Here is a 16,020-nt window from a genome sequence, read left to right on the forward strand (position 1 = left end):
AAAAAGTAAGGATAAAACTGAAAAGTAAATAAAAAGTATAACGTTTATGACATTTTTAAACTATATGTATTTTATTTGAGGAGAACTAAATATAAATAGGATGGAGGGAGTATTTTATAATGTTTACATTGAAGTGTCAAAAAAATAATTTACATATAATTCCATAACATAATATATGGTTAATCTACACAAATGATCCACTTATATGTGTTGAACAAATAATTGTTATTACCAGTAGAGTGATGATGAGATAGATATGTGTGTAGTTCTCTAAATGGTGTGTTTATTTTTATATTTATTTAACATATTCAATACACATACTATAAGTAGGCTAATTTCAAATACTTATTAGTCCAAACTATCAAATTATAATCTCTAAAAATTTAGAGTCCCATTATTATATTTACTGGTGTCCTATACGAAAAAGAAAAATGAAATTTTGCAATAAATTTCAAAAAACTAGTGATGTCACAGGACGCCGTGACTCCTTTACTAAACTCGCCACCGGTTACCAACCTTTTGCCACCAACAACAACCGCTTTGACCCACAATGATTTCACTCCCTAAATCACGCTCACGTGAATGGGGGCTTGATAGATTTGTGAAGTACGTTCCTTCAAATACTACAGAATCATTTTCATAAAGTTGATATATATCTAAACAAATGGAAGGAAAGACAAAGAACATGCGTCCTGCACAAAGGCTTCTACAGTCGATTGGCTAGGATTCAGAGACCAACATAACAATAATGATATCACATGATTGCAGTTCAGTTCATATAAGATACAAAAATTCATTCAATATATAAAATAAAACCAAAAACATATTCTAGAAACTAACCAATCATAAAAGTCTTTTTACGGCTTGAATTTTTTTTTTTTTTTCTCTAAACTAGTGCACGATTCTTCATGATTGTGTATGCCCAATGACAACTGGATTGGACTCTACTCTACACTGCTTTCTTCTATCTGTCACATTCATATATATTCTTAAACCTTCTGTTGACCTTTGACTTTTCTTCGTTAGCTCAGTCTATCTTCACTGATCCATAAATCTTGCGAACAAACCAAAGACAAGCATAGAAACCAATTGTACCCGTCAAAACAAAGAACGCATACGAAGCGATCAACATGTACCCAAAGTAAAGGATAGCCGAAACCAACTTTGTAATTTCCAACTTGGTAAAATAATAGAAAATCGAGTAGAGAAAAAGGTACAATGCGGACGAGCCAGCTGTCAAATAAGCCCGCCACCACCAATTGTAATCTTCACTACATAACTGAAAGTAACAAAGCACGACTGTGATCTCAGCGCATGTGATGATCAAGATCACAAACACGATGAACAGAAACCCAAATATGTAGTAAAACTGGTTCAACCAAATGGAGGTTAAAATGAAGAATAGCTCAATGAAAACCGCCCCAAAAGGAAGGATTCCACCTATGAGAATTGAGAAAACAGGTTTCATGTACCAAGCTTGCTCGGGTACTTGTCTCGGGATTTTGTTAGTTTTTACTGGATCTTCAAGTGCGGGTTTTTTGAAACCCAAGTAGCTACCAACAAAGACTAGCGGGACCGATATCCCGAACCATAAACAAACAAGTGCAATCATGGTTCCAAACGGTACAGCTCCGGAAGACTTTTCTTCCCAGATCAAAGCGTTCAGAACGAAGAAAATTGCAAATAGAATGCCGGGAAACATGAAGGATGTTTTTAATGTATTCTTCTTCCATTCGGTACCTTTGAACATTTTGTATATACGAGCTGATGAATAACCGCCAAATAGTCCCATAAATACCCATAAAAGAACCATAGCAGTCATAAGGCCACCACGATTTGATGGCGATAAGAACCCGAGAGATGCGAATATCATGGTTACTAAAGTCATTCCAAAAAGCTGTACACCGGTCCCGACATAAACAGAGAGTAATCCGGAATGTTCTGGAGCACGAAAAACGTCTCCATGGACAAGTTTCCATCCAGTTTCTTCTTGAGCTTCATCTTGTGTGTCTAATTGATTGTACTGAGCAATATCTTTGTAGAGTGTTCTCATCATTATCATAGCTACCATTCCTGAAAGGAATAGGACTATCATTAATGAGTTTATGATTGAAAACCAATGAATTTGATCATCGTTCATAAGGAGGTATGTGTCCCAACGTGAAGCCCACTTGATATCACTCTCCTGAAAAATTTAAAATTGATGAGAAAAAATTTTGATCATTGTTTTGTATTTCCAATTGCATAGTGCAAGGATAAGCAGAAGGGAATCAAAATGTAGTACCTTAAAAGTAACGTCATAAGTAAATACAACCTCCTTATCGGTGTCAACTTCCTGAGGTACAGTGCTTCCTTGAATTATATTTTTGGTATTTTGGTTGCATGTTGTTAGTTGAGGGTTCTTCTCATCCCAATCTTTATACTCGTGATTTATACTGTTAACATAAGTTTAGGACATGGTTCGGACAAAAAGAAAACGAGCTAATATATAAAGATATATGTAAATTATAAGATTTAACAGGGGCACACATAAATCCAGAACGAAGAACAATACCTGTTTGGAGTAACTTCAAAACCTACAATACGAGCAGAATCAGTCTCAAGATCCTTGTGATACATGACTCTAAAGCTCAAATGATTATTGATGAAATACTTTTCTTCTTTGCTCTGAAAATACAAAACAAGAGATCTTTGATTCATATCATTATGGGTCAACCGAAATATCAAGCAAGAAATCAAGTGCTTTTGGTTTGCATATCAAGCTTACCCCTGCATAGTTTCCCTTAAAACCAACACGGAAACCGTGTTCGTAAGTGGTTGACTGACTACCATCTCGTCTTTGTCTAAGAACAGCAACTGGGAGATTATCTAAGATCCTGAATCGTGTAGCAAAATCAGATATATAAATAAAAACATAAGTCAGTTGCACCTATTCAGCGATGAATCTGTAAGGGTAGATTTATGTAATGATTTCATAACGTTTTCAAGAAACAACACATATTTGTACTGCTTCTGATACTTTCAGAAAGCATGTTTTAAAAAATTCTTGTGGGGCGCATAAGGTATATTGTGATGTCATTGAAAGTTTAAAAAGGCTCACAGTTACACATACATGTTAACTCTGTACTCATCGTCAATTTTTTCTTTAAATTTCTTTGCAGTTGCAGCATCAAGCTTAACTCGGCAACCAACTTTGCATGGTTGTTCCTCTCTCATAAGAAACTGAAATTATAATTTTAAGATTACAAATACAAATTAATATAATAACACACACAAAGAAATAATGATGCTTAATAATGGAACAGAGGTCATGTTAACCTTGACCTATAATTGAAAGGGAAGGTACTCACCGTGTACACTGAATTCTCAATGCGGTCACCTCTAAGCACCTCCCCCAAATTTTCAGCACTGTTTGTAACATGCTTAGGCTTACAATAATTCAAGTAATAGTACTCATAAGGAAGTTGTGTTTTGGTAGAAGAAAGCTTGTTCACTTTAACTTGAAGATCATCACCCTGGTAAGATTAGCAATTTCTTGAACAATTAAGCAGGTATCAACACTCTTACAAGACAAAACTACTGAGATGAACTTCACATGTAAATTTCTCATATAAACACTTTAATTAAAACAAGTTCAAAAATATTTGCAAATCAAACACCTAATTCATTATTTTTCAGATCTCAAAAGGTCCGCTGCAGGCAAAATGTCAAGACCGTTTATACAATGGAAACGTAATTACACTTGCCAGTAAACACATTTACCGCCGTATTTACAAGTCAAGTTCTCATCGGATCTGGAAACGAGTAGTTCAATGAAAAATCGATGTTTACTAAAGCACCATACACTCACTCATTCACCACTCACGTTGATCAGCACTTCACACTAACTAACTACTCCGTATTACTTAGCAAGTTGATATTCTTTATTGAACGGCTATTTCGACATCGAATGCTCTCATTTATCACCCACACACGCGTTAGGAGGAAAATCTTCACACACCCACGCTACATTGGGTACCCGGTGTGCTTTGGATTAAACCGAGTGCCTTAAGGCATACACTTTTATTCAAAACAACAGAATCCTTGAGAAAACCTCCCCTGGATTCGATCCTGCGCCAACTAGGACTCAGATCCAACTCAGAGCTTATACCACTAAGGCAATGCCTTGGTGGTTACTTAGCAGTCGATATACTAGTATACTACAAAATAATACATAAAACATATATATAACATAAATCCGTCTATAAGATACATCTAGCATAATGCAAACAAGTAAAGCATTCTATACATACATCAATCGTATAAATACACTACAGATCAGAAATATACACAGTGTAATCATCAAATCAGCTACTTCAATTTGAACCGAAAACCTCAAAAACCTAACTCCTAACCTAGATCTGTATAGAACTAAACTAAAATCAAAGCCAACAATGAAATGTTCGTGTTAAATACGTACGTATGTATCCGATTAAAGTTACATATACAAAATTAAATCGTGAAAATTAACGGCAATGATTGATCTGTACGTACTCTTTGAAAATCGCGTGGAGCAACGCCGGGAAGATAGAATGATTCAGATGATGAAATGAAGAAGATGATTGAGATGATGATGATAGTTGATATGAATCCATCAGAGCTCCGTTTCATTTTCGGATCTCCATCTCCAGTGATTTGCTGTGGTAGAAGGAACCCGTGTATTGTGTGTCGAGAAATTAATAATGAAATGGCACGCTAATTATTATATTATATTATATTATTATATTATATTATATTATATATTATTATATTATATTATATTATATTATATTATATTATATTATATTATATTATATTATATTATATTATATTATACTTTATATCTAAAAGAAATACACTAAAAGAATAGCCTACTTCACATACCTTACACATTCGCCCCAAGACCTTTGATGTTTACAATTCCACCCCAACCTCTATAATATTTAACTTTATATTTTTTACAAACTTATCACATACTTCTCACACTTTATAATTTAATCACAACACTTTTCATTCACTATAAATCCACCACATAATTTTATTATCTAAAAGAGAAAACACTGTTTCACTATTCATCAATAGTAATCGGGGGTATCTCAGTCATTTCACCTTTTTTTTGTCTCCAACGATAAAAGAAACAACTTTCGTAAAAGAACTAACCCTTCAATGTTACCAAAAGATGTCGAAAAAAATTCTTTTTTATAAAAAAATCAACTACCTTTTTTTCCCTCAACGATAAAAGATGCAACTTCCATAAAAGAAACAACCCTTCAATGCTACCAAAAGATGTCGAAAAACGTTCTTTTTTACAAAAAAAAAAATCTACTAACTTAAAAAAAAAAAAAAAAAAAAGGAACGCTAAAAGAAGCAACTTTCGCAAAAGGAACAACCCTTCAATGTTAGATGTCAAAAAAAATTCTTTTTTGCAAAATAGATCAAGACTTTTTTTTTTTAACTCGCATTCAAAACGGAACCCCCGACGCGAAGCGAGGGCTCCACAACTAGTTTTTGCTATTTCCACTTGTAATTTTCGGTTTTAGTCTAATAGTTTGTATATTATACATTTTTTGCTATGTGTGTATAGTTTTAAGCGATGTTAGTCCTCTGTCAACGTATGGAAAAGGATGATGTTAGTTATTTAAATAAATGTTCAATTTATTTGTTTTTATATTTTGATTTTATATAACAATAACAATAACAATAAGTATAATACTAATAAATAAATAAAGATTTTACTAACTATAGTCTTCAAAGTCTATAAATGAGCTTAAAACACTTGTATTATTAGTTACCCGTTACTATAAATCTAATAATTAACTGCAAGATACAAGTGTCTTACGTGTGTTAATGACAGCTAGCAAAATTATTTTAATAATATATGATATATTATAATGCCCTAATTCTCATGACTTTTATGTATATTTACGATTAAAATTACTTTTCTACCTTTAACACTGTTCATACTTTTTGTGTTTTACTAAGGAGGTTAATTCAACCCAATCTAATTTGTTTTGTTTCTTGTCAATTTACCTTTGGACACCAATTTAACATAAGTGTTTGGTGAAGTGAATATATTACAAATATAAGAAAAATTTTATGCTTAACAATAACCAAATATTGATAATGACCTAGTAAGGTATCTTGTTCTCACAAGAAGTAATATATTTGTAAAGGTTACAACAAAAAAAGGTTTATATATTTGTAAAGGTTTAGTTGAACCGGATATATATTATGAGTTAAAAGTAAACTTTCTTACCGTAATTTGAACATGAAAAAATATACTCTTTATTCAACTTTAACTTTCTAAACTGCCATAACTGTCTATGTTCTTTATTCTTTTCAACTTTAATCTTCTATCTTCTACGTATCTATATATCAAATAGAAATCTCTATATGCTTAAAAACAATATAATGAACCTTTTATTCAATCATCCCTCAAATAATCTTTCAAATCCACCAAAATTAGCATATATCCTTCACGTCACTTGTGATGCCCCGTACAAAACCATCGTGTACGAATCATCAACAACATGATCATTACAAGGTTAAGTACTATATGCTGTAATTAAAGTAGTTGCATTCATGATAAAAAAAAGGTGATGTCATAACCGACATCAAATGTTTTACATTTCAAAAGCATGCTTCACTAAGTAGAAGCAAATAATAAGTGTATGTGACCACAATGGTCGTTACAAGTCATAGTTCAAAAGTACGAATGTTTGAATGCAAAGTAAAGTAGTTCATGCGTGGACAACTCTAAGCAGCGGGTTCTACAGCACGACTAGTACACAGCGGAAGCAACCTCAAGCACCTGAGAAATACATGCTTAAAAACGTCAACACAACGGTTGGTGAGCTATAGTTTAAGTATAACAGTATGTAAGGTAGGCCACGAGATTTCAGTGCTACAAAGAGCGTTTCAAAACAGTATGATAAAGTATATGTTAACCGTGGGCACTTGGTAACTAACTTAACGTTTAAAATACCCCCTGAAAGTACACTTGGCGAGTGCGTATGTTTACGAAGTATTAAACACTCGTTGACTGCTAGCGCGACTAGCCCGAGTGGGGATGTCAAACCCTATGGATCCATATCTAAGATTCGCGTTCACCGGTTCATAAACCAATGATTAAACGTTACCGAGCTAAAGGGAAGGTTTCTGCCGTTATATAACCCACACATATATAAAGTTTAAGTACTCGTGCCTAGTATGTAAAACATAAAATTCGCATGTATTCTCAGTTCCCAAAATAAGTTAAAGTAAAAAGGGAATGGTATAACTCACAATGATATGTAGCGGTAAAGTAGTAGTCGGGAAAGGTGTGCAAGTAAATGGTCCGAAGTCCTCAACCTAAGTCAAATAGTACTAAGTCAGTAAATCGTCTTAATAGGTTTAAAATTATGTATTTAAGGTCTTAAGGGTCATCATCATTCATCATTAAACAAAAGGCGTAAGGTAAGTTTCGTTTATGAAAGTAGTTTAAAACAAAGGCTGACTTCGATCAGTCACCACGGCCTCTACCCTTACTGAATTAAGGTGAGACCAGTGGCCATGGCTCCGTCTATGAGTCCCTTAAGTGTGGTAAAATTTACAGAAGCAAACTCGTCTTGGTTTGACCGTGGCGACGGTCTAAGTGCGAGTAGGTCAGAAATTTCTGCACAACGTTAAAGGACATAGTAACGATCGGAGGGCCATAATTCCTAAACCGTAACTCGGATTAAGACGAGTCCTATATGAAAAGTTATCTACTCGAAAAGTTCTATCTAAAAATAAAGGTTAGAATAGCCCAGGTCTACTGGTCTGTTCCAGAAGCATCAGGTCAGTAGGTTTTGGACAGAACAGTGAGTTTAAAAAGGGTTCCGGTGGTCTTGGTGCTTGATGTTCATCATGGTTCTCATCCTTGATGCATATAACTTCAAGTGTACAACTCATTGATGTATCTACATCATCTTAACCAAGTCTTGACCATCATAACCCATGTGCAAGTCTAAGACATGAAGCACAACTCACTTAAGAGTTGTATGAAGTTTGATGAACCAAAGTTGCATCAAGGTCTTAGATCTAACACATACATGGACTATAAGACTAATAATAAGTTACAAACTTGAAAGTAAACTAACTAATCAAGATCATAAGTAGTAGAACATGGTTCTTAGTTTGATCTTGAAGATCCAAGACTCAAAAGTCTAGATCCAAAGTTATATTTAAAGAAAACTTATTTGTGTGGTCTTCAACTTTCAAAGTTAACTTAATTTGTTCAAGAGATATGAGATCAAGACTAACTTGTAGTACTTGACCATATAAACTAACTACATGAAATTAAAGATCATAAATTGAAGAAGTAATCTTAAATAAACAAGAAAAGGTTCATGGTTGTTCATACTTTAAAGATTCAAACCAAAGTTTGATCTTTAGAAAGTAAACTTTAAGTTTACTTCAAGAACTACAAGTATGTCTTTCAACCATGAACTTTATAAACTTATAACAAGTATTAAGTGAAGATCATAAACTAGAGAGTTTATGTCTTGTATGTTCTTGAAGGTTCAAGATAAAAGAAGAATTAAAACTAGAAAGTTAGATTCTTGAAAGTTAATAAAGAATAACAAGTAAGTAAGTAAACAACAATTAGTAAGTATCAAACAACAAATAATGAACAAAAGATGATGATGAATGTGTTCTTGAATTCGGTTTTATTCAAGAGAAAAGGAAGAGGATTAGTTCATAAAACTTACAAGGAAGTAGAGAAAAGTGAGAGAGAATGGTTGAGAGAAAATGAGAGATGAATGTGTGTTTGAATTGTGAAGTGAATACAAGTTAGAGTAGTAAGTAAAAAGAAATTTTAACTCCCCATCCCCCATGAAAAGTGACGGCCAGTAGCAACCTCAAAGGGGGAGGGTGTTGTTTGGTGGATACTAGCATGAAAAGTTCATAAAAGGTGGTTAAAGGATGGCTATGCATGGGGATTAAGACATAACTAGATTCCTTTTGTAAATGACTAACTAGTTACACTTTGAAACTAATACTTACATGTAGTATGGGCTAACTAAGTCCACTAGTAGTGTAGGGTGGGCTTGGAAGTCTAATAACATGAGTCCATTACACTAACAAAGCCCAAGTTCAAATAAATCACAAGTTAAACCAATTAAAGCCCAAGTAACTAACTAATAGCCTTAGTTAATTAAAATGATTAATAAATTTAATCATGAATGTAAATAATATCTAAAAATATTATTCGTGAAAGTTTCGGGTGTCACAAAGACGTTTCGGGCAATTAAAGTCAAGTTCGGGCAATCATGGTAACATGTAAATGTAATAACATACATTCGTTTAATCACACGTATTAATAATAATAATTATTAATAAAATAACGTTGGAAATTACAGGGTCGTTACATTACCCACCTGTTAAAGAAAATTTCGTCCCGAAATTTAAGCTGAGGTAGATGGAGGAGTCGGGAAAAGGTGAGGATACTTTCGCATCATTTGATCCTCTCGCTCCCAAGTAAACTCAGGTCCTCGTTTGGCATTCCATCGTACTCGGACGATCGGAATCTTGTTGCGTTTCAAAGTTTTGATCTCACGATCCATAATTTCAACAGGTTCCTCCACAAAGTGGAGTTTGTCGTCAATAGTAAGTTCTTCCAATGGTATGATAAGTTCGGGTGCACCAAGACACTTCTTCAAGTTCGATACATGGAAGGTAGGATGAACTGAGCTCAATTGTGCTGGTAGATCCAAACGGTATGCAACTGGTCCAACACGTTCCAAGATCTCGAAAGGACCAATGTATCATGGGTTAAACTTTCCACGTTTTCCAAAACGGATCAGACCTTTCCAAGGTGCAACCTTCAACATTACACGATCACCAACATTAAATTCAAAGTCCTTACGTTTAAGATCGGCATAACTCTTTTGGCGATCACGGGCAGTCTTAAGTCTAGCTTAAATCTGAGCAATCTTCTCCGTCGTTTCGCGGACTACCTCGGGTCCGGTGATTTGCTTTTCGCCTACTTCGGCCCAACAAATAGGAGATCGGCACTTACGGCCATACAATGCTTCGAAAGGTGCGGCATTAATGCTCGAGTGATAACTGTTGTTGTACGAGAATTCGGCGAGTGGCAAATGTCTTTCCCAAGCCTTTCCAAAATCAATGACACATGCACGCAACATGTCTTCCAAGGTCTGAATCGTTCGCTCACTTTGCCCGTCAGTCTGAGGATGATAAGCAGTGCTCATGTCGAGACGAGTTCCCATGGCTTCTTGCAAAGAATGCCAAAATCTAGAAGCAAAACGGGGATCGCGATCTGAGATGATCGATAAAGGTACACCATGACGAGATACAACCTATTTAATGTATGATTGAGCAAGTCTCTCCATTGTATCAGTTTCCTTCATCGCTATAAAGTGTGCAGATTTGGTGAGGCGGTCAACAATAACCCAAATGGTATCGTATCCGCCCACCGTCTTTGGCAGCTTGGTGATAAAATCCATTGTTATCCTTTCCCACTTCCATTGTGGGATTTCCGGTTGTTGAAGTAAACCAGAAGGTCTCTGATGCTCGGCTTTAACCTTTGAGCAAGTCAAACACTTACCAACATAAGTCGCAACGTCCTTCTTAAGATTCGGCCACCAATACTGTTATTTAAGGTCGTGGTACATTTTTCCCTCTCCAGGATGAATCGAATATCTCGACTTGTGTGCTTCATCAAGTATCAGGTTCCGTAGATCTCCATAAAGAGGTACCCAAATTCTTCCGGCGTAACATCGGAGTCCAGACTCCCTAACCTCGAATCGAGAGACAAGTATGTTCAAAAGTTCGTGAGATATATTCTCCTCCTTGAGAGCCTCAACTTGGGCTACTCTGATCTGGCTGTTGAGGTTCGAATGGATGGTGATGTTCAGAGCCCTAACACGAAGAGGTGTCGTCTTCTCCTTTCGGCTTAAAGCGTCAGCTACAACATTGGCCTTGCCAGGGTGATAACGGAGTTCACAATCGTAGTCGTTAAGCGTCTCGATCCATCGACGCTGTCTCATATTCAGTTGCTTCTGATCAAAGATGTGCTGGAGACTCTTGTGATCGGTGAAGATAGTGCTCTTAGTTCCATACAAATAATGTCTCCACAATTTGAGTGCAAAGACAATGGCTTCAAGTTCAAGATCATGTGTAGTGTAGTTCCGCTCGTGAATCTTCAATTGGCGGGAGGCATAGGCAATAACCTTTGATCATTGCATCAGTACACAACCAAAACCACTCTTCGAAGCATCGCAATAAATAACAAAGTCGTCACTGCCTTCAGGAAGTGATAGGATAGGTGCGGTGGTTAACTTCTTCTTCAAAGTTTGGAATGCTGATTCGTGTGCGGGTTCCCAAATGAACTTCTTGCCCTTGTGAGTCAGCGCGGTCAAAGGACGCGCAATCAGAGAAAATCCTTCGATGAATCTTCGATAGTAATCGGCGAGACCTAGGAATTGGCGAATATGCGTCGGAGTAGTGGGGGTCTCCCACTTGCTGATGGCTTCAATCTTGGCGGGATCAACTTTGATACCCTGGTCGCTCACAACATGACCCAAAAACTGTACTTCCTTCAATCAAAATTCACACTTGGAGAATTTGGCGTAAAGTTGCTCTTGTCTTAAGAGTTCAAGCACTAATCGGAGGTGTTGATCATGTTCTTCTTCGCTCTTAGAGTAGATAAGGATATCATCTATGAAGACGATAACAAACTTGTCCAAGTAAGGCTTGCAGACACGATTCATGAGGTCCATGAACACGGCAGGTGCATTTGTCAAACCGAATGGCATCACAAGAAACTCATAATGACCATAGCGGGTTCTGAATGCAGTTTTCATCACGTCACTTTCCTTCACCCTCAACTGGTGATAACCGGATCGCAAATCGATCTTTGAGTAGACACTCGATCCTTGTAGTTGGTCAAAAAGATCGTCAATTCGTGGAAGAGGATACCGATTCTTGATAGTCAATTTGTTGAGTTCACGGTAGTCGATACACATACGGAAGGATCCATCCTTCTTCTTCACAAACAGAACAGGTGCGCTCCAAGGCGAGAAACTTGGTTGGATAAACCCTCGATCTAACAGCTCTTGTAGTTGACTCTGTAATTCTTGCATCTCGGAAGGTGCGAGTCTATAAGGTGCGCGAGCTACAGGTGCAGCTCCTGGCACTAAATCAATCTGAAACTCTACTGCTCTCTGCGGCGGCAATCCAGGTAATTCCTCTGGGAAGTCATCGGAGAATTCGTTCACAATTCGAACGTCGTTCACGCTCTTCTTCTCAGTTTCTACCGCTTTCACATGTGCTAGGACAGCAAAACGTCCCTTCTTCATAATCTTTTGCGCTTTCACGCAATTAATGAGGTTCAACTTCGAGGTACATCTCTCTCCATAGATAACCAGTGGTTCGCCATCTCCTTGTGGTATGCGAAGTGCTTTATCTCCACAGATAATATCGGCCTTTATCTTACTCAACCAATCCATACCAATGATTACGTCAAAGCTTCCCAGTTTGATAGGTATCAAATCAATTTCGAAATATGCACCAGCTATGTTGATAATAGCTCCACGACTAATATGGTCAACCTTTTCAAGTTTTCCATTTGCGACCTCGACAAGCATACTTTCTTTTAACGGGACTAATGACCAATTAATCTTATCGCAAAAATGTCTACATACATAACTTCTATCCGCACCAGTATCAAACAAGACAGAAGCTAAAAGATTGTTGATTGTGAATATACCTGTCACCAAGTCAGGGTTATCGCGTGCATCCCTTGCATTAACATTAAAAGCTCTAGCACGCAGTGGTCTGCCATCCTTTCGTTTGTTCGGGCACTCGTTTCTGAAATGGCCCGTCTGCCCGCATTCGTAACACTTTTTCAGCCCGTTGGCATTCGGCCTCTGAAATGACCGGTCCTATTCCTCTCGGACGGAGTCTTCAACATTTGGTTCCATTGCGATGATCGACTCCAAATAAGGTCCTTAATATGAGCTATTGCACAGCGGAAGACTTAATTTATACCTGAGAATAACATGCTTTAAAAGGTCAACATAAAGTTGGTGAGATATATAGGTTTGATGCTAGCAGCGTTATAACAATGGACCACAAGATTTCGTATATAAACATTTCAATAAAAATATTCTAAGTGGTTGAGCACTTGGTAACCATACTTAACATTTTCACGTCGCATATTCCCTTTAATATGAAATCTTACTACACCGTACCAAGTGTAGTCACAAAACGAAGTACTGTGCAACCGTTGAATACTGGTCGTCCAGTCCGGTTGGGGTTGTCAGGCCCGATAGATCTATCAACAGGATTCGCGTTTACAATACCGCTGTAAATATTAGTTACCAAGCTACAGGGAAGTATGCCAGTGGTACAACTCAACGTGGAACATATTTTTCAGTTACTTGTGTCCATATCGTAAAACATAAAATACATGTATTCTCATCCCGAAATATTTAGAGTTTAAAAGTGGGACTATATACTCACCTAATGTATTTTGTAGTAAAAATACATATAACGTCATTGAACAAGTATAGGGTTGGCCTTGGATTCACGAACCTATATCAAGGGTATATATTAACACATATACTTGTAACTGAACAACTTAACATACATTATTATTGGTGATATAATTGTTATATTAATAAATTATATATATCACTAATAACTTGTTTAGATAAATTTATTCTTATATACTTAAATATATAATTAATATTTATTACAAAAATATTAATATAGTTATGTTTTATATCATAATTATATTTTATTTATTTATTTGATATATTAATAATATTGATAATGTTAATACTGGTGTTAATAATAGTGATAGTAATATTAGTTTTTTTTTTTTTTTTTTTTTTTTTTTAAAAAATGAAAAGTTTAATAATAATGATAATGGAAATGATAATTATAATAAAACTACTTTTATTGATTTTGATATAGATAATAATAATAATGCTCATAGCATTAATAATAACAATAACACTAATAATGGAAATAAATGAATGACTACCTTAATTAAGATGGGCTTTTCCAAAAAAAATTGTCTCAGCACAGTATCAAACACCCGACCTCACGTTACCCCGAAGAACACACAAACCAGTTGGGCTATTGCCTTATTTCCGAAATAATACTGAATCTGATATTATTTAACCCGTATTATTTACAGGTTCTTCCTCTTCTCTCCCAAATTACAATCGACTCAAATTAATCCAGGATAACTACAATCATTTCTCTGATTTTAAGACACTCAATCCACATAGAAACATATAATATTTTGTTGGATTGTTTTATGTACAAAGATTAAAAAGAGACATACTGAAACCGTTCGTGTTCTTGGGTTTCATAAACTCGATGTCTGATTTTGATCTATAATCGATTTTAGAGAAAATCTATAATACGAATTATGTTCAAAATGATTCATATACTCTTTATGAACCATTAACTTCAATACCAACAACGCCTACTGCTCTAATTAACTCTTTGAATCGTTTATTTGGATTTTATCTAAAATCTTTGACTCCGAAATTCTTTCTTGTTTCATCGAATTAGAATCTGAGATTGTACACACACCTTCACAACACGTTTTAGAACAGTTCAACATTTATACATTTCTCCAAAACATTTCGAATCAGTTTAATGTTCAATTGGTTCAATGATGAACACGAACGAGAAAAAAAAAAAAATAAACCTCTGTGATATGATTCTGTAGAGATGTATTGACGATTTAAGAGTTCTAGGAATCATAAAGGGGACAAATTACAATATTTAATTCATTTTGCAAAGCTTTATATTTGGATTTTTGATTGTTGGGTCGATCGTGTAAGAACAGGGAGTATCAAAAAGGAGAAAAAAAAAATTTAACAGATGAAAAACAGATACACAAATACGTGAATATATATTGCTGATTGTAGTAGGGTCGATCTTGGAGTTTAGCATCACGAGTAAAACAGGTTGATAAGAACAGGTAACAACTGATAAAGATATACATCAATTACGCGTTTCTTTTTTTATTTATTTTATCTTTATATCTAAATATTAATAATTTATAAATACATAAATTATAATATTATGTTAAAATATTTTTAAATTAAATTTCCTAATTTTTAATTAATGGTATTCATAAATTTAATAAGTAATAATATTAATATTCATAATAATAACAGTAATGATATAAAGTTATATATATATTTTTTTTAAATAATGTTTTAAAAATTATTTTTTTTTATTTTTTTTTTTAGTGAGCACTAAAGATTGTAATTTTAATAAATCTTATATTACCAAATAATGATAATAATATTAATACTAATAATAATAATATTATTGTTGATGATAACAATAAAATAAAATGTTAATATAACAAATCACACATAACAAATCTCATATCTATATGTTTTAACTTAATAATATTAATATTACTAGTATTAATGTTAATAATGAAAATAAGAATAATTATACTTTAATTTGTAAGTACTTCCAATAGGTTTATATTTTATTAAATATAATAATTTTAACCACTATCTATTATATAAATACATATCTTGATTATTTATTATAATATGCATATACAATTAATTATACATGAAGATAATATATGTTTATATAGATTCATTTCAAATTTTGCTTAATTATTATGTATATTATTTTACATTATCAATTCTAATGTTTAAATTATATTTTAAATTTCAAATTATTATTTATATTTACATTTATCTATAAATACATATGTATTTACAAACATTTGTTCGTGAATCACCGAGCATGGTCAAAGGGTAACTGATTATCCGAATATAGATTTCAAACTTTCTAGACTCAACATTACAAATTTTGCTTATCATGTCGGAATCATATAAAGTTTAGATTTTAAATTTGGTCGGAAATTTCCGGGTCGTTACAGTACCCACCCGTTAAAGAAATTTCGTCCCCGAAATTTGATAGAGGTCGTCATGGATAACAATAGGAATGTTTTCATGACGAATA

The 16,020-nt window shown here is 34.5% G+C and overlaps 1 protein-coding gene across 1 annotated transcript; it reads right to left on the minus strand.

The window, feature by feature from the left end:
• Positions 1 to 740: 740 nt before the first annotated feature.
• On the minus strand, positions 741 to 4,735 carry LOC139871677 (transmembrane 9 superfamily member 7-like). The gene is made up of 7 exons (XM_071859404.1): positions 4,534 to 4,735; positions 3,351 to 3,515; positions 3,113 to 3,222; positions 2,768 to 2,876; positions 2,555 to 2,667; positions 2,285 to 2,435; positions 741 to 2,185 (listed from the first exon to the last, which is right to left on the minus strand). The coding sequence occupies exons 1-7, from the start codon at positions 4,648 to 4,650 to the stop codon at positions 1,028 to 1,030; spliced, it is 1,923 nt and encodes a 640-aa protein (XP_071715505.1). The 5' UTR covers positions 4,651 to 4,735; the 3' UTR covers positions 741 to 1,027.
• Positions 4,736 to 16,020: the final 11,285 nt, after the last annotated feature.

Source organism: Rutidosis leptorrhynchoides, chromosome 10, assembly GCF_046630445.1.
Source record: "Rutidosis leptorrhynchoides isolate AG116_Rl617_1_P2 chromosome 10, CSIRO_AGI_Rlap_v1, whole genome shotgun sequence".
NCBI classification, from domain to species: Eukaryota; Viridiplantae; Streptophyta; class Magnoliopsida; order Asterales; family Asteraceae; genus Rutidosis; species Rutidosis leptorrhynchoides.

Excerpts from the sequence above, each read along its gene's own strand:
- LOC139871677 (XM_071859404.1), bottom strand. The coding sequence starts at position 4,650 with ATGAAACGGAGCTCTGATGGATTCATATCAACTATCATCATCATCTCA. Across the intron at positions 2,877-3,112 it reads GATGAGTACAGAGTTAACAT|GATCTTAGATAATCTCCCAG; the intron begins GTATGTGTAACT and ends TACACGATTCAG. Across the intron at positions 2,186-2,284 it reads CTTATGACGTTACTTTTAAG|GAGAGTGATATCAAGTGGGC; the intron begins GTACTACATTTT and ends TAAATTTTTCAG.